An 18,485-nucleotide genomic window follows, 5' to 3' on the forward strand; every position below is an offset into this window, starting at 1 on the left:
GCAACTGGGAGAGGCTACTGCACGCAGCACACCAGCAAGCACATGCAACAGGGAAGGAATGGACACGTAAAAGTCACCAGCTAAACAGAAGCTTCCTCCCATAGGCAACACTGAACATATTCGATAGACCTCCATGGACGTCAAAATAGGGCTTCACGTAGGACAAAGTTGGGTTCGCCCATTCTCCTCCAGTCGAACAGATCGCAGAGCCTCGTCAAGAAAAGGGCCATTTGTTTGAAAATACTCTACCGAGCACACTCTACCTTGCCACTGGAATATGCCAAGCGCTGTCACAGATGGCAGGCTCTGACAGTTCCCATCCGTAGTGTCGATACTCGACAGTTCAGCACAAGATCAGTGACATTCTGTCTCATTAGAACCACGCTAATTATCACAGCTAGTTCCAGGGAAACCATGTGTTGCGATGGTCAATTTGAAGGAGTCTGTGCATCAACAAACTGGTAATAAGGATCAGACACCTTATTATATGACAGCATGCTGCCTATGATCTGATTTACAGAATCAGAGGCACTGGGGCGGCCGAGGAGGCTGGCAGTTTATGAAACAGTGTGTTTAAACCCAATTCCTGAAGTATGCCGCTTGGAAGGGGAACTGCTTGAAAACGACACAAAAGCAACTGGAATTGTTGAATCAAAAAAAAAAAAAAATCAAAAGAGAATAGATTTTTTTTTTCTATTAACCTACAACAGAAGTAGATTAAGATTTAGGGAGAAAAACAACTTCATCAATTTGACAATTAGAAATCAACTCCGCAAATGCTTTGGAATTCATATTGTATAAGTTATTTATTTAGCACCCAATTACAGAACAGCTTTATTTCTTTAAGTCTTTAAAACAGGAACTTTTACTTCTTTTAGCTGGTAACAGAACTTTGTGTCATTTTACCAAGCAAAAGAATTGCATACAAAAAAAAAAAAAAATACTTAGGACAAATTGCAAAAATAAATAAATAAATAAAAAGAAAAATAAAAAATTAAAGTACTAAGGTTACTTTCTAAGATGCAAACATCAGGGGAGTGGGTGAGATTCATAGACTCTACCCAGGTCCTCTGACCTCCCACACCTCTGCTTGGTGTGAAAAGCTGTAGTCCCTTTCAGAGTTATTTTTCTATCATCGCTCTCCATAAACTTACTTTTGCTGCTCATTCATTTCATGGGGCCTTTATTTTCAGTTCCCAGGTGTGTGTGTGTGGGGGGGGAGGGAAGCTAAAGTCTAAATAAAATCTACCTTCATTATCTAAAATATAAAAGATGACTACGAAAACTCCCAAGAAGCTCACCTTTACAACCAGGCAGTCTGCTGAAAGATCACACCTGTATTGCATTCGGTGTGGGGTTTAATGGGAAGACATCAAGCTCTCTGACGAAGTCCCATTATGAGCTAACACCCTTCAGTCTGCCCATTTCCCTTCTTTTGCTGATGTTGTCCAGGAAGAGCTAACCTGACTGAAGCATGAATGCCAGAGAGCTTCGGAATCAGGGGCCTCTCTGAGGTAGGCTCCCAGTCCGCCTGTGGGTAAAGGAGATGCTACAGCTACTCGCGCTTGCTACTGCAGCATGGCCACACATACCGTGGCCTCCCCCATTTCCTCTCTTGAAGACCTTTACATAGCTGCTCCAATAAGTCACAGAACTCCTTTTCTCTAAATCCTACGTAAAGTTCCTAAAAATGGAAAAACTGAGCTCAGTGAATTCCAACTGTATTTGTAACAGTTAAACCTATTGAGGTGGTAGCAAAAAGAATACGTGGCTTTCAGCTAGCTTTATAGAGGTAGAAAAGTGAGGTTTTTTTAAAATCATTTAAAAATAGTAACAAGATAGCCAAAGGTCTCTGTTGGACTTAGGAACAGTATTTAAGGGGCAAGATATCCCTTTACATAACTTTTTAGCCAAAAATGGGCAAGCACACACTTTATTTAATAATGCTGGACCAAACCTTACCAAAACATGTACTTGTTTCAGAGCACAGAAATCTAATCCTACTTAGATCCACAAATTTAGCTAGTCCTGAAAAACATACTCTGGCATGCAGCGATGATGGCCGTGTTATAAAGAGTGGCTGGTACTTAAAGCCATCGACTCCAATAGATCGGCTTAGTATTCAACTAGAAATAGGCAGATCAATATTCTCCCTAGTTCTAACATTTATGCTATTTTCAGCAAATGGTTATGGACACCCTAAAGAGGAAGTCAGTGAACACTACTCCCCTGCCCTGCCCCCTACCTTCTTATTCAAGAATCTAGCATAGGGGCTTTGTCAAGCATGAGCTAAACTTGACCTAGCAGGAGTGAGATGGGGAGCTGCAGGAGTTGTGTATGCTTCCAGCTCTTTCCTCCTCTTTGTTCTCATTAGAGTTCCTCCTGCCCTTCCTCCTTCAGGCAAGCAGACACCGAGAGACCGGAGCTACCTATGACCAAGGTCTGGCTCTGCCCAGCTGGAAAGGAGAACTACGCAGATCCAGGTTGCAAAGGAACAGCCCCCCCACCAAGGAACGTGTGCACATCTAGGAGACGGGCTCTAAGGACACGGCCCAGGGATCTTCTCACAGACTGCTGCTGAGAGTTGTAGCACCAGAAAGAAGAGAAACTGTGACTCACACGTCTGCGGGGCCTCCTGAGTGCCTTAAATAAGAGTCTGCACAGGTGAAATCGTGCCACAGCAGCGTCTGTGACGTGCACATTCAAAAAGAATGAATTAGCACCCAGCTTCTACCAAGTGCAACTCTGCTTGAATAAAACCAACGACGCCTTCACTAACATGTGGTGTCACGGGCTCCCTGGTTTATCTCTAGGTGTTGCCACTATAAATTCTCTTTATATGCTACGTTTTCAGCTCTATTGCTAGCTGCCCTGCCCTCCCCCCAATTTGTGACAGTTTAATTGTATTTAAGACATCTCAACCGACCCAACTTACAAATATGAGCGATGCTACAATTTTTTAAACCTAGGACCAAAGGAAGACTGGAGATCTGTTCTTCCTCTCCCTGACTCCCTCTCTCATTCCCATTATTGCACCTCACAGACAGAAGTGTCTGAAATTGAGAGAAGAAACAAAAATGGCTTTAAATTGTCTGGTCTATTCTACAAGTCATGCTACTTTAAAGTAAAAAATAAAATAAAATAAAAAATAAAAAGATCTTTTTTTTTTTAAAAAAAAAAAAAACTGTGTTTAAAAAATAAAAATAAACTCTACTTATTAATCCTGGTCCAAACCATGGTAGGCAGAGTCATCTCCTTGCAGAACCCAAGAAGGATTACACCGAAAGCCTGCCCAGTGGGATGCAACTGCAGCAGCCCTCTACTGCACCTAGAAGAAATACCCTGCTCTGAGAAGCAAGTGAGGGCAGTCATTTGCTAACATGAATGGAGACACAGTGAACGCCCTCGACTCTGCCCATGCAGCTGGGTCTACAGACTCCACTCCACAAACACACACACACACACACACACACACACACAAAAATCAATGTAAAAATTGCATGTACAAGGCAAGGCCTGCGGTGCAGTTAATGTCCCCTTGCTGGACACACACCTGAAGTCTCAAAGCTCTCCAGGGGTTTACTGTGGAATAAAATTAGATTCCAACATCTGCCACTATTAAGGAAAAACCCCACTTCCATCTCCCAGATGGAAACACTGAAGCCGATGAACGGTAACAGAGCCTTGACACAGGAATGGTTATTACCCAAATCAACTCATTTTTTTTTTTTTAAAACAGTGAAATTAGCAAATCCTGCTCCCATAATAACTTGAATGTTATCAGACTAAATGTTTGATAAAATTCCAATCTGACTCACCTGGAAAAAAAAATGCCACTTATTTGAAATAGAAAATGTATTCACTGGTAGCTACTCGCTTTATGTTCAAAGCCTATCATCTTTTGCAAGTTTGCATTTGTCTGCTTTTGTAACCAAGCACAAAAGTAGCCTACCGTCGGTTTCCCCTTGCATATTTCATTTGGACATTTCCTTTAGAGTTAAAACAATCTCATTTCTATTATTCATCAAAAGGAAGAGATGGTGTAGAACAGGCTAAAAGGCAGACTCAACATGGGGCAGGCTCCTTGTACAGAAAATACTCCTCCATGCATCAGTCACTTGTGGTACATCCTTTACCTTTTAAAATGGAAAGGTATTCTGATACATAAATACATGATAAGTAAATCGCTGCTCTGCATGGAGAGGACTGAATCACTTACTGAGCACATTAGGAAATGCAGTCCATTTATGTATAGTGCTCCGTAACTTAAAGGATCCTATGTATATGTTATATTTTATACACACCCCACCTGGAGGAATGCTATTCCCCTCTGATGAGGCCCGGCTCACTTATGTGAAGTATAAATAATTGTCTTAGAAGTTACACATTTTTACCATGTGAAAGTCAGTTTGAAGACTTTTCATTTGCTTTTCTGTTTCCTATAGGAGACATGAGGACAGAGAACAAAGAAATTCATTGGCTACCATTGTTGGTCAGATTTCCTGTTCTGATACAGGCTCTGGACTCACTCTCAGGTAACCTCTCTCAATATCTGCACGTATTTTCACACCAAGGGCGGTATAACATCTAACTAAATAAGCAAGACAGAATCTACAGAAACGCTACAAGAAGGAGAATACATTAGCAATATTCAAGAGAATAAGACACACATGTCCACTTGGCCTACAGCTTCTAATGAGCTCCTTGGAGTTTCTTCCATCACTAAGAGGGGGGAGTAGAAGTTTGGGGTGTTCTTAGGACACGGAGAGACGGGAGAGACTTAGAAGCCGCCCATCGACATTGTGGAAATGTAGACCTGAGGCTCAGCAGAGGGCAAAGGTAAAAGTGACAATGTTTAAAAACTCCACAGAACAGCAAGCAGACCTGAATTAGCCAACTGTTGCTTCCTGCGTGGCTCCTAAATCAGTTACTCAACCCAAAGGTGAGAAGTCTCGGCTATCACTCAAGGGTCAGGTCACGGTGGCTACGAACTGGTCAGAAAGTTAACAGGAAGGGGCGCAAGGACTGGTGACAGACAAGCAACTAAATGGTACGTACTGAAAAGCTTGCATATGAATTTTTGTTTGTTTTGTTTCCTGGCTGACCTGATTATAATAACCACATATATCTAGCTCCTCCATTTTGAAGATTTGGAGAAAGTGCCTAGCCCTTGCAGAAAGGCAGTCTATTATGCAATTGAACAGGCTGGGGTGGGGTAGGGTGGGGTGGGGGATGTAGGACCAGAAGGAAAGGCAAAATAATATATATTTAAATAAGAGATCCTTATCATAATTAGACTAAGTAGTCAAAACAAGGATGTTCGGGGTTGGGGGGGCGGTTAGAGTGAGAACAGGACATTTCTCCTAAACTCCTAGTCTTGGCATGTAAATGAAGATATCCGAAGAAGCACACAGGTTTGAAGCGGTTCTAACATTCTATCATAATTAGAAACATTTCAAGAGCCCTGTAATTTCCAATCAAAATTACAGTAATTTCCGATATGCAAGCCATGATTCATGACAGAATTTTACATTCCATGAGAGATTACGGTGGCCCGATGTATGACACGCTGAGTACAGCACTAACATAAACAATTCAGTTTAATGTTTAAACAGTACTTGATGTTTAGAATCTCACAATAAAAGAAACATATTATTGTAGAAATTATCACTTTGACAGTGATTGAAGGGTAGGCAGGCATGCGGCCTATAAAGCTATAATTTTTTACAGTCCACAGCTTGAGTTCAATCATTTTTATATAACATTTCCAAGATATCCCTTAAGTATTCATCCGGCCTACAACTTAAACAGGAGCAACATGTTTCTAAAGGAAAGCTCCCATTAAGTACTGTTATTAATTCAGACAGAGGAAAATCTTTGGACAAGCCAAAAAGTATTGTGTTATAAATTTGCCATGCAGTAAGTACTCCGAGAATTGTATATTTTATCACACACTGACGGTTAGGGTTTTCTACAAAAGAGCATTTAGTGATTATGAAGACAGAATTGCATAACATTTCAAGTTATTTAAATCTCACCCAAGCCCCTGTACGCCTCTAAGTCCCACCTCAGTGTTACCAAGTCCTTCTGTGGAAGGAAAGGGAATTTGAACTTTGTGTCTTTAAGAAGTATTCATGGCTCTGAGGAAGGGCTAATAGATAGTCATGAGCTTGTTCTACCAGATAATTCTAGTGAAGAACTACCAACATATGAGAGTTATACTGGTAATAAGCTGGATGAACTAGCTGCTGTTTCTGAACTGTACTGAAGAGGTCTTTGACAGTTTAACTAACTCTATGTCGTCATCAGAACTGGTCAGGTTGTCTGAGTGTAATTCAACTCGCCTTGTGTACAACTACAGAAAAACTAAAATCACCAATATGCAACGAGGTACGTGATTTGTTTCAGGAACTGTCGAAAAGCTGCAGGTAGACTAGTTGCAAAAAAGAAGCTGTATGGTGATTTTAGGATGAAAACTGAAGGCCATCTGATGACTGGCAAAGCAACAGTAGGTGGCTTCTATTATGTTCCATGTTCTATCATATACCAGCCTAGTAAACCGTATACGTGACAGTCCACTTCTGAAAGACACTATTAACTGACCCAGAGAATGCCCAAGATATCCTTAGTCTAGGAGCTGAGGGACCAGGAAACCCAATGTCTACAACCTACATCTCAACATTACTGCTCAAGAGAGTTCTCTCTATAGTATTGGAGGCTTCAACCTCTCCATGTTGCCAACTCGCCCTCAACACAGACATGGCTTTCACCGACCGGGCCACAGGCGTCACGGATGAACATTCTAACGCCTGTCAGAGGCTCTTACCTGGCTTTTTGTGGCGGCAACCTTTGCAAACAGTGCTTGGGACACTTTAGCACGCTTCATTTCCTGCTGAATCTCGTCATAAATGGAGGCATTAATGTTCATAGTATTGTTCTCTGGCTTCCCATTTCTCTCAGTGGCAAGGGTAGCTGTTTTCACCTACAAAACATTTTGAGCGTGGCTGTCATTTTTCATTAGCCAAATTGATTCGGAGCTTCTCAGGCTCAGCATCCAAGCTGGGCAGTGTTACTCCTTTTACGATCAAGGTGATCAACAGTGCGGTCATTCAACATTAGTTATTGCCCTGAGATCAGATAGCTTAAGTTAAGGAAGTCACACTGTCACAGGTGATTGCATCTGTAACGTGACAGCAGCTGCCAGCTGACAACCAGGAAAAATAACGCCATAAAGTAAGTTTTCTGGAAAAAAAGAGAGGAGCTTCAAGGACTTGAAAACACTAAACTAACTGTCTCACAATTATCTCCCATTTCAGTCCTAACAAAGGAAATTCACAATTAAAATCATAATGCACGGCACTGAATCTTCGCCGGGTGCCCGGTGCCTAATAGACAGTTACCTCACTGATAGCTGTTATATACTATGGCCTTTTTAATTTCAGACTTTTTTTTTTTTTTAAAATGCCTTTCCCTCTTATGTTTCATTTTAAAATCTTCCATAATAAAGCCATTTATGGAACTGCATATTTAAATCTTCTATCCATCCATGAAACAGGTAGAAAGCCTTGCTCAATTATCATAAAGGCTGGTGGTGGTACACACATGATGTCCAAGCTGCTCTGTCGATTAGCTCACTGTTTCCTGCCATTCTGGCATACGATGCCTTCCTTCTGACTTAAGAGGACCAGACAATAGAACATTTCTTAAAATGTGATTGAACATTTCTGTAAGTTACACAAAATAACCCATCAGTGAATCCCACAAATACATTCAAAACGTATAATCACTCAAAAATTTGTGCCAAGCCTTTGATGACAGAGATCAGCAGGGGTGGCTAAAGAAAAGTGTCCCTTACCAACAAAGATTAGGGGGATTGAAAACCAAATCACAACCTTCAAATTTGATACTATTATTATTGTTAATTCCAATTTTCATTTTTATCGTGCAATTATATGGAGCAGTCTTGACACTCTTCATATAATCTATAAGCTAAAGTTTTCCTAGGTTAACTGACAAAACTGCAGTTGAAATCTTAGTCCAGAGGCAGGAGCATGCCTCTCATAGCAAAAGGAAAGAGGAGCTCATTCTTCGCGCTCTTTTAGACAGCGAGGTTTCTCTAGAAACATACCATCTTGCAAATACACCTTTGAGCAACAGAAAAATGAAGCTCGTGCTAGGATAAATGCACAGAAAATAAATGTCACACTGTAGTGTTTCATGTCCCCAACACACTTTCCATGAAAGTAAGCAGAGGTTATCCCAGAAGGAGATTAAGTTCTTGAAAGTAAATTTAAGTCCCCTGTGAAATGTACCTTCTGATGAATCCTAACTTCTAACCTGTAAGTAAAGTCGTTTTTTCCCTGACTTATCTCCAGGAGACAGGTACCCAGCAAAATACCTTCCACCCCAACTCCAGCAGCTGAAGGAAAACACCAGGCTGTAAGATGGCTGGCTGCAAGGATAGTGGGGTAAGTAAAACTGTCACCTGGTCTCAGTGGGAGTGGCAAGAGATCTCGGGGGCTCCTTTTCCAGCTCTGGGTATCTCCAGCAAAGGGGTAAAGACTGGAGGCCACTAGAAACCCACAGGGCTTTGAAGCCATAATCTGCTAAACAGCACTTTAGCAGCCAGAAGAGTTAACATATTACCATAAATTGCCTACAAAGTTGCTTTGGTGAGATTTGAAACTTTGCTCTGGGGTGGTCTTGCTCTGAGGCAGAGGGGTAAATTTGATCACCCCATGGGGTCCCTTCTAATACCTATTTTTCTCACTGCTTTAATGAAAGAGAAAAGCCATTTCAATTGCTTTGAAAATTGAATGTTATGGAAATGGGGGCCCCAAAGTCCAGCACACTGGAAGAAACAGTTTCTTGGTACAATCTGTGTAGCAATGGCTCTGGCTTTAAGAAAAGTTGGGATTTTGCCTGGTCTTAACAATTCTCATTCTTTTGTAAAAATTAAATTGGGGAGCTTAAGTTGCTGGGATTCTGTTTCTAGAAAATTTCTTTAACTTTTCTATAAAGCGGTTACAACTTGAACCAAGAAGCAAGAATCCCTAAATCACAAAAACCAAGCAGCTAGTGGCTTCCTGGTCTGTTGGGGGCCAGCAGGGGTGGTGGAGGGGAGGTGGAGATAAAAGGAAAAAAGAGGCATTAAAGGAAAAGCATGTGGAGAAAGTCTTTAAAAACATCTAGTTAGTACCTGGCTGCACTACTCATTTTAAAAGTATGTAGCAAAGCTCCTCTTGCTGGCCCAGATATGCATCTTATCACAGATAAGCCATTAGAATTCTAGAACCACGTTTTTTCCCTAAACACAAGCGGTTGCTTAAGGGAGACTGACTTGGGCAGCTTTTCAAAAATACGAAAGCTGAATTTTTCCCCAGGTAAAAAATGGAAACAAAAATCTTTTCTCCTTCACTCTACTAAGTACTATTTTTGCTTAGTACAAAAAAAAAAAAAAATCTTCTTTAATCCTGGTTTAGCTTTTAATATTATATCATCCATTAAAATTCATAAAGTAGTTCATCCCAGGCAAAACAAACTACTCTTCACTCTCCACAAATAGCATAGGAGGTGGTGAAATAAATGCAGTTGCAACTGGAATAGCTTTTATCAAGGTAGGGCATACTACTCCATCATTACGGTGGCGCCAGGGAAGTAGTTAGGAACGGGGGGGGGGGGAAGCTCCTATTAGGGCACCCCCCCACTCCCCATGTGGCTGGGGTCTACCTTTCGTGGCACTAAAATTGTGCAAGAGAACACATGTTTTATATGAAGATTCTACTTTGCTTCTTCGCCGCTTGCTAAATGCCTCAGATCACGCATTCAGACTCAAGAGACTGACGCCCCTTTGTTCTGGGTAGTGAACGTGCCTTACCTGACACAGAAGAGGCTGCCTACAAGCATGTGGCTTCTACGTACGCAAAGCTAATGTTCTACGCTCTCTTCAACTAATTTTGAGGATAGAAGCTGCTACTTATTGGCTGGCTTGTGTGAGTGAGCATTAGCTTCTTGCGCTGGTAGGTGCTACGACTCCTCTACTTTCAAGCTGGAAAGGCTGCCACAACGGGGAACCAACTTGCCTCCTGCTCCAAACTGAGCTCTAGATTTCAGTTTCCTAAAGTCTGTGCTTTTCTCAAAGACCAGGGAATCATATGTCCTTCTGTGGGGGTCTTGTTAGTTAGAGAAATTCTTCGTGATCAAGAAGTGGGCCTACCTTGCAGAAGCCCTTTGCTAAACCTACCCATTAAATTCGAAGTTTGAGAAGCTAATGGTTTTATAATTAACATTAAAAAAAAAACTAATCTAAATTTACTTTCCAAGGTATAACAATTACCTCTTCTTAATAAATTTGTGGGCCTATTTAGGAGTGATGAAAAATAGTTCTATGTAACAATGCCTTTAGCTTTGTGGCTTAAACTTTTTAGACTGGACTCTCTCTCATAGGAACAATATTACTTTCCAAATTTAGACCTGAAATAGCCATCCATACTCTATAAAAGACAACTGTTAACGGAAAACATTTCATAAATATGCAAAAGTTAAGGTTTTCCAAAAAATCCACAACAAGTAACACTTTCTCAAGTGCTAAGTGCGTGCCTAGAACTGAACCTGAGCCAAGATGAACCTGCACTTCATTGAATCATAGAGGGATTTGTTGTGAAAAAGATAGAATAACACAGGGCCACACGAATTACACAGTCCTTATATGGACTTGGAACATTTTCTAATACATTTCTAGGAAACAGCATACCTCACTTAGATAGAAGCTAGGGAGTCCCAGGAAGAGACGGAGAAGACATAAAGTTTAAAAGAACTATAAAAGTCATTTAAAAATCACAACTTTTGAAACAGTTCTCATAGTAGTTAAAATTGGGCAATTGACTCCAGAAGTCAACGTGTATAAAAACTACACAAATAACACAGGAGAACACCTCAAGCAGAAGCCATTAGTTTAAGCCCATCTGTTCTGCAGGGCAAATCATTAATGTTTTCATTAGGCAACTTTGTTCAGTGCAGTCAGAAAACAAATCTGGAAGACAGACCAAGATATTTTCTTACGATGGAAGTTTTGAAGGTGAGCTTTCTTCATAATACCAGAAATAACATTGTGCAAAGTCATTCCAAATGGATCATTTGTCAAATATTTAATTTAGTGTATCCAGGCAATAGACATTCCTTCAAGTCCAACACACAGATTCCCATTTTCTCTGACTTTCACCCTTTTCCTAAAAACTGTGTTTTGAGATGTCTTGAGGTAAAGGAAAAAGGGCAACAAGTCTAATTAGGATTTGAAAACTTTAAATAAAACATTTCATTTGGGTTTTCCATTTTTCTCCTAGAAAAAGGTTCTTGGTATTAGGATTCAGTGAATTAATGTATGGGAAGGTGCTTAGAAAACTGTAAGCCATTATCCAGTGCAAGGTTGGTTTTCTTCTTTAAACTCCAGCATGGGATTTAGGAAAATATGCTTCTGACAGTTTGGTTTAGCACAGAGCTTCCCACCCCAGGCTGAGGACAATGACCGTTCATGGTTACCTCTGCTGTATTAGCTAGGACAGGTCTGTCCTGGGCACACAGCAGCGTGGCTGATCCGTCAGCGTAGGTTTTGTGGTTTCTGCAGCTGGGCTGCCTCCCAGGAAGCTGCTTAATTGTGGGACATCTTTCTGAAGACTCACTCCATCTATGTTAAGTCTCATGGTAAAGATGACTTAGAATCTAAGCTCCTCAACGGTGTAGCTCCTTGGTCTAGGATGCCCCAGGAACACTGCACAAGCTTTCAACGGGTGAACTACACGCGTTGATGTTGAAGAGATGCCAGTGTCCCCCATGCTTACAAGTGTCTTGGGTGTCCCTAAGGACGTCTGCCTTCCACTTCTGATGCTTTTGATCTGTGTTTTTCATCAGAAAGAACCAGAGTTCAAGTCTAAACCCAAAATGTGTCTCAAAACAGGTTTCAGATTTCTTTATTTTACAGGAAATGCATAGCGATTTTTGTAGGCTGCCCGTTTCTGTGGAGCCTCCCACCCTTTCTTGCCAGTTTAGTTACCTGTAGTAAGCATATGACAACATCTCTTGGGGGTTCTATTTTAACTTCAACTTCTGATTCAAAACTGTTCTAACTCAACTTGCTTGAGGCATGCTTTCCCCAACTTTCTTCATTTTACAGTGAGATAATAGATCGAGAATTTCTTAAAATTTAATGTGCTCTTTAGAGGGTAGAATGTAGCTGATTGGCAGTGAGCGCTGTTATAATATTGAGTGATGCAAATGAATTCTCTGAGGAACAAATAAGACACCACATAGACCTGCATGTATCAGACAAGTACCTCTGGATGTGGTCAGACAGCCAACAAAACCATGCTAAGTGAAATCTGAAAGCATTGCATAAAAGGAGCTACAGTGTCTACCATGTTTTATGTTCATCATTGGCTGAACATGCCAACTACAAGCTTGGTTGATCTTAATCCCCTTTGAGAACAAACAAATACAAAGAGTGTCTCAACCAAGAAACCTGTAACTTAGGATGAAGTCTTCCAGCTCGCGAATTTTGACATACAGCGTCTTTATAAATATACACATGGAGCAGCTGTTGAAGAGTATCTTAAGAGTGTAGGAAAATTATTACTTAAGAACTAATACAACCTTGGCTAAGACGACCCTCAATGATTAAGGATCATATTTAGAAAACAAATAAAATCTCCCAATTCCTAGAAAATGAAACCTGTATAGGCACTAAAATTAAATAATTGGGGCAGATTAAAAAGAGAACCTGTTCCATGAATAAATTCATATTGTTATTAGGAACCAAATTTAAACAACTCAGAACAAGAAAGAGTAAGGCCAAGCTAATTAATGGGCCTCAGTATAGAAACACCTTCCAAATGGCAACTGTGAAAAGTAAGGGTATGTTAACCCTGAGAGCTGTGTATTTCTTTACATAATCACCTATACATGTCATATACATATATAGAGTGCCAATCTCTGTATTTAGGAAATCTTTTATAGACAAGGTTACCAATCCAACTCAGTAGCTATGTGCAGGCAGGCAGACTGTGTATGAACACAGTGACCCTTCTCTCTTGCAGAACAACATTATCTTATCATAGCCTGCTCCTATAGACATTAAGACAGATTGATTTTCATTAAAAAATGGATTTTAGAAATAATTACTTTAGAACATTATGTCAACAGTTCAAGACCTTCAACAAATAGCTGAAGAGTGTGTCTGGTCCTCATTTAGGAAGCTCCTGTGACAGCTTCATTTCTTACCATTGCATGGGCTTTTCCTATACTTCTGTACTCTGAATACATGGACTTTTTGTTTATTATTGATGAAGTGAAATAATAATCAACAAATGGTTTAATTATGGCATTATATTACACGAATACTCTGATTCTGTGTTCTGTATTCAACTTTTTAAAGAACTCTAAAAGCTATTTTAGCTTTATAGGTTGGTTGTACTTGTCAAAAAACTAAATATGGAAGAAAATATATTTGCTGGTGGATTTTAGGTGTAATTTATCAAATTTTCACTAACAGTTTGCACTGAAAGTTTATGTCTTCATTTTTCATAGTAGTTATAAGGATACTTTTAAATTTTGATTTAAAATAATAATATACAACAAAGTTACCTAGCAGGTAGGTTCTTTTATCCTTCTTAGAAAATAGAAAAATTTGAAGAAATAGAAAAATGTGCCCATTTCTGGGAATATGGATAGAATTCTTTATCAGTCCCATTTAAAGCTGCCTTCAAGGATTGTATTAAACTTAATTATGAAAGATTACAAACGAGATGATATGTAATTGGTACCAGCTGCAGTCCATATTGGAAAGCATAAATACAAATGAAATTACTTATTTATTTTTTATTTACTATTCAAATGGCAGTCTTCAAACTAGTGACATTAACCAGGCCTTATTATTTCTGTTCTGCAGTGTCTAGGTACCTCTGTAATAACAGCAGTGGGGGTAGGTATGCTGTTTCTTCAACCCTTAAGAACCTAAAGACTTAGAGCAACACAGTCAGTATTCTTTTCTCTAATCAGGAGTGGACTGTGTTCCATCAGAATTAGTGATCTGGGATGAAATTCTCAAGCAAATCTACAGAAGTTTTAAACACCTGTATCTATTTATCCACTTTCTTGCTTTTTTTTTTTTTTTTAGGGCATTAGAAAGAACGTTAAGGAAGAGGTGGGTGCACCTGGGGAGGGCGGCTGGGTGGTGTGCTCAGCAGCGGGGCAGGACCCATGGCTGAGGCTGCGTTCAAGCTCCTTTCCCTCTCATCCTGGTATATCCGGTCTCTTTCGGCTTCCGGCAACTGCAAGAAATTCTGCATAGCCCGAAGGTTTACCAGCAGAGACTGGGATGCAGTCTTGGGGTCCTCTTCCTTTCGGAGGATTTCAGAAAGCAATCCCTGTGGGGGAAGAAAGACACTGGGTGAGGTGGCTCCTTGATTCAGCCGGGGGACTGGGAGTGTGCTGGATATCCCCTGCCTTTGCCTCCCCCTTTAGAAAGTGAGCAGTCAGAGGCTTTGAGTCTGTATGGGAATATATTAGCTACAACTGAAGTAGCGGAGAAGAGAGCCTCAATTGTATCCTTGCTTTTACTTAGCATCTGCTTTACATACAGCAGAAACTGAACCGGCCTAATTGGTCTCATTCCTTTGACCAGCTTAACTTGCCGTGAAATCTTTCACGGAGAGATGGTAGAGAGAAGTTAAGAGTAGGTAAAATCCCCTTAGCACGACAGCATCGAACTGTATAGTTCTCAAGCTTCCAGACAAAGGCACGGGGCAACCAGCAGCTCAACATGTTAATGCACAAGGCCATTTCTAGGGGGATGAGCCAAGCATTTGGGGAAGCTACCAGAAAACAAGTTGCAACACAATGAAGACCACTAAAACTTTTGTTTATATAGATATTTTGTTATTCCTTAATTTTCACTTTACAGAGTGTCACAGGTAGTCGTAAATTTGCTGTTTAAAGGGAAATGGACTGCCATAGGCAACTGTAAAACTTTCTATGCTATACCTATAGGTAACAGGTTGAAAACTTTGCACTTCAGAAACCACAGGTCACACCTGAAATACTTAACTACTCTTCCACACTGTAAAAATCTATCCCAGAATTTGACATATTGAAAAGAGGATCATCAAACCTCTTGAAAACTAAAAATCACTATTAGCAACAGCAGAAACTTACAAATTTCTAGAAACTTCGCTTAAGGTGTTTTCCTTCCCTCAATAACTCAGTATTAAAATACGTTTGTTTTTCTTTGGGGGGGGGGATTTATTATTTAAACGGGTGATTTCCTTCTGATGTATCTGAAGAGCATGAAGTCCAAGAACAGCAAAGGCTGCGCTGTCTCCATGATAAGACTTAGAAGCTATCTTCAGTCTGAAGCTTGCTTCCTTTACTTAGACACAGTATCATAGTATAGTTACATCAGTTATAGTTATAGTAGTAGAATTACATCCAGATTTTTGCATAATTTGAAATTTACCTCTACCCAAACCCTAAAGAAATGGTCAAAAATGTCTATTTGAGTGAGAGAAGGTAAAACAGGCTACCCAGAGTTTTAACTCTTAGAGATCCTTTCAATTTCTCATCGGTGCATCGTGTTGCCTGATACACTGATACAGTACTTGTTACAGATAAGAGAACACGGTCCCTTTAAAATACATAATTTGATTTATAAGCTGCTTCTTAAGGAGGGAAGAAAAGTCCACCAAGCTCTGGAGAACTGGGATAGTCACAAATAAATCTCGAAGTTGGTCTATTGCAACCAAAGCCTGGATTTATGTCTGGACTTTCATAAGAAATGTTACTTAAGAATTGAGGCATTTGTCCTTTTGGTCATGAGACTAACTAGTAACTGCAACTGTGTCTACTGACAACCAAACATCCTGTCAATTGACCTCAGATTCAAACAGGCAGATTCAATCATCCGGCTCTTTAACCTGCACTAGGACAACAAATTAGACTATTTCTGATGTGTCTTATGGAAATAAACAGACATGTCACACAGAAAGTCTATGCCACTGTTCCCACAAAATGTTATATACTTTAAAAACAAACAAACAAAAACTACTTGAAAACAAGGCATGGTACCATGCCTGTAGTTCCAGCACCAAGAAGGCTGAAAACGTAAGATCATGCTTTTGAGGCCAGCCAGACTACACAGTAAGACCTAGTCTCAAAAACATACATACATACATACATACATACATACATACATATATACATACATGGAACAGACAAACGCATGGCTGGTAAAGCAATATATAGCAATTGCATAGGAATGCATATAATATAGAAAACGTCATGAAATCCTCAAGGATGATAGTGTAGTTAATTTCGTCATTCTAACTCAATGCGTTATGCTTAAAAGTTGTTGATAAGTACTAAAATAATTATGTGTATATAGACTACAGAGATGAAAAAGGGAACATTAGAATACATCCAAATGGTCATTATAAGCTAAGACTGACGTTTCTAAAGAATCAAGGCCATGGGCTCTTCCAGCCAAGGCACTCGATGGCTTTGCTCTGTGAAATGCCAATCTGCACAATGTTACTAACTAGTCAGTAAATTAGAAAGCACATCAGGGCAAAAGATACCCTGTAAATATTTAGGGTTTTTTTTGTTGTTGTTGTTGTACATCAGAGCACTTAATATTAGACATCTAAAAATCTCAAAATGACAAAGTAATATTTTGCATATCTCTATTAAGAATGTTCCACAGCAGAAGTATAGTGAGAAAGTCAAACCCGTCAGAAAAACAAAACAAAAACAAAAGCAAAACACAGAAACACTTTCCTTCAAGTCTTGTTAACAGAAGACTCATCAGGGGTGTGGCTCAGCCAGAAGACATCATTACTTGGGTGAGAATCTGCAGTCAGCACACCTTCCCATTTAAGCAGAGAAGTGTTGCCTCTGCAGGGCCCTTTCCCCAAACGTAACCATCGCTTTGAGTGAAGGCAGGTGTCCTGCCTGGAGTGTGCCAAGACAGTGTTCCAAAGCCCGGACACTCAAGGAGCTCCAAAGCAGCCAGTGTAGACAATCTACTGTTTCAGAAACTTTTCTTTTTTTTTCTTTTTGGCCCAGAGCTTTCAATGAGGGGAGTGCCCCCTGGTGGAAATGCCTGAAAATATTGTTAGAAATCACATGATTTAGTGTTAATTTTTAAAAATTACTTAAGAGTAATGTAGAATAATCTGGATGCAAATGGTAGCTGTTAGGATGCAGGCGCTAGAGTGGAAGTCTGGGTCCTGTTCCAGTGGTAGTTCGAATGGCTGATGAATTCAGTGTCTATGTGGTCCCTTTTTCCCAGTTGATATAGGTCAAATATAGTGCAATCTTGCCAGGTAAGGTTGAGGTCATTAGTATTAATTTCTCATGACTGACTGATCCAGGCATCATTACCAACAATCCAGCATACTAAAGAAACAGTACGTAAAGACCACACACCCTGTCACATTACAGGACCAGCTGAGGTACCCAATTAAAGTACAGCCAATCTGTGTCCCATAGGTGCTTCAATAAAGTCACTGAACTAAATTAGGTAAAATCAGTAATCTTGTTTCTAAAAAAGAAGTAAAACGAAAGACGTGCATGGTATGAAAGGGGTTCCCGACACGTCACAAACATTATTCTCACTAGAAATAAGAATCTGGCATTCATTGGGTCGTCAGATCGTACAAATAATTAGATTTGTGTTGTATGTAGGAAAACATAAAATTATTCTGCTCTGTCATTACTTAGTGGCTAAGGGAGAGCCCTGATTTTTTCAATTAAAGAATACATTTACTGATAAATTCCTAAACCTTTCTGTTTTACATTCCGACAAAGTTACACAAGTTATTACAAAGTAAAATTCATTAGCGATTGCAAAAGAAAGAAAACCTCCAATAAATATTATCAGTCCTCCCAAAAGCTCATTATAAATTCTTTAAAACAGCAGATAAGTTAAAGGGACGGCCAATCTGAACAAAAAGCCTGTCTGGCCTCCAGTTTGTCTCCTCTTTGAACATAATCACTGATTAAAATAGATTTTATCAGCTCTGTGGAACTTCAAAGCTCTTAGGAAAAAAAAAAAGATTTCAGGAACCCCCCCTCCTAAAGAGGAAGACAGAATATTCTTCAGGCCTGCCTGTTTGGTGAGTTCTTGATCATGTGTCCAGGTGAAAGACTATTTTCAAACTCCACCTGCTCATGGCCTCACGCCAAGCAAGTTGTAAGTAGATGCATTTATCTCTGTCGCTTGGTAGGCTCATCAAGAGCTGTCATACCAGATAATGGTACTTTTTTTTTTTTTTTTTTTTTTTTATTTATAATTTATTTTTTTTTTGGAGAGTGGACGTTCCTTAAATAACTCTGTAGAACGAGAGGGAGACAGTAGCGATTTCTGTTACACTTAAGCAGGTGAATTTCTCTCCACCACATAATTCACAGAACTCAAATTCAATAAAACATTACATGAT

At 39.9% G+C, this 18,485-nt stretch overlaps 1 protein-coding gene across 5 annotated transcripts in view; it reads right to left on the bottom strand.

The window, feature by feature from the left end:
* Positions 1–18,485, bottom strand: part of Satb1 (SATB homeobox 1) — a 96,894-nt gene that overhangs the window by 23,959 nt on the left and 54,450 nt on the right. For all 5 annotated transcript variants that reach the window (XM_029531262.1, XM_029531261.1, XM_029531263.1 and 2 more), the window contains exons 8-9: positions 14,205–14,417; positions 6,827–6,982 (exon numbers count right to left, since the gene is read on the bottom strand). In XM_029531262.1, coding sequence (XP_029387122.1) covers positions 6,827–6,982; positions 14,205–14,417 — 369 coding nt within the window. The remainder of the gene's footprint in view (positions 1–6,826; positions 6,983–14,204; positions 14,418–18,485) is intronic.

The sequence above is a fragment of the Mus pahari genome, chromosome 18, assembly GCF_900095145.1.
Source record: "Mus pahari chromosome 18, PAHARI_EIJ_v1.1, whole genome shotgun sequence".
Lineage (NCBI taxonomy): Eukaryota > Metazoa > Chordata > Mammalia > Rodentia > Muridae > Mus > Mus pahari.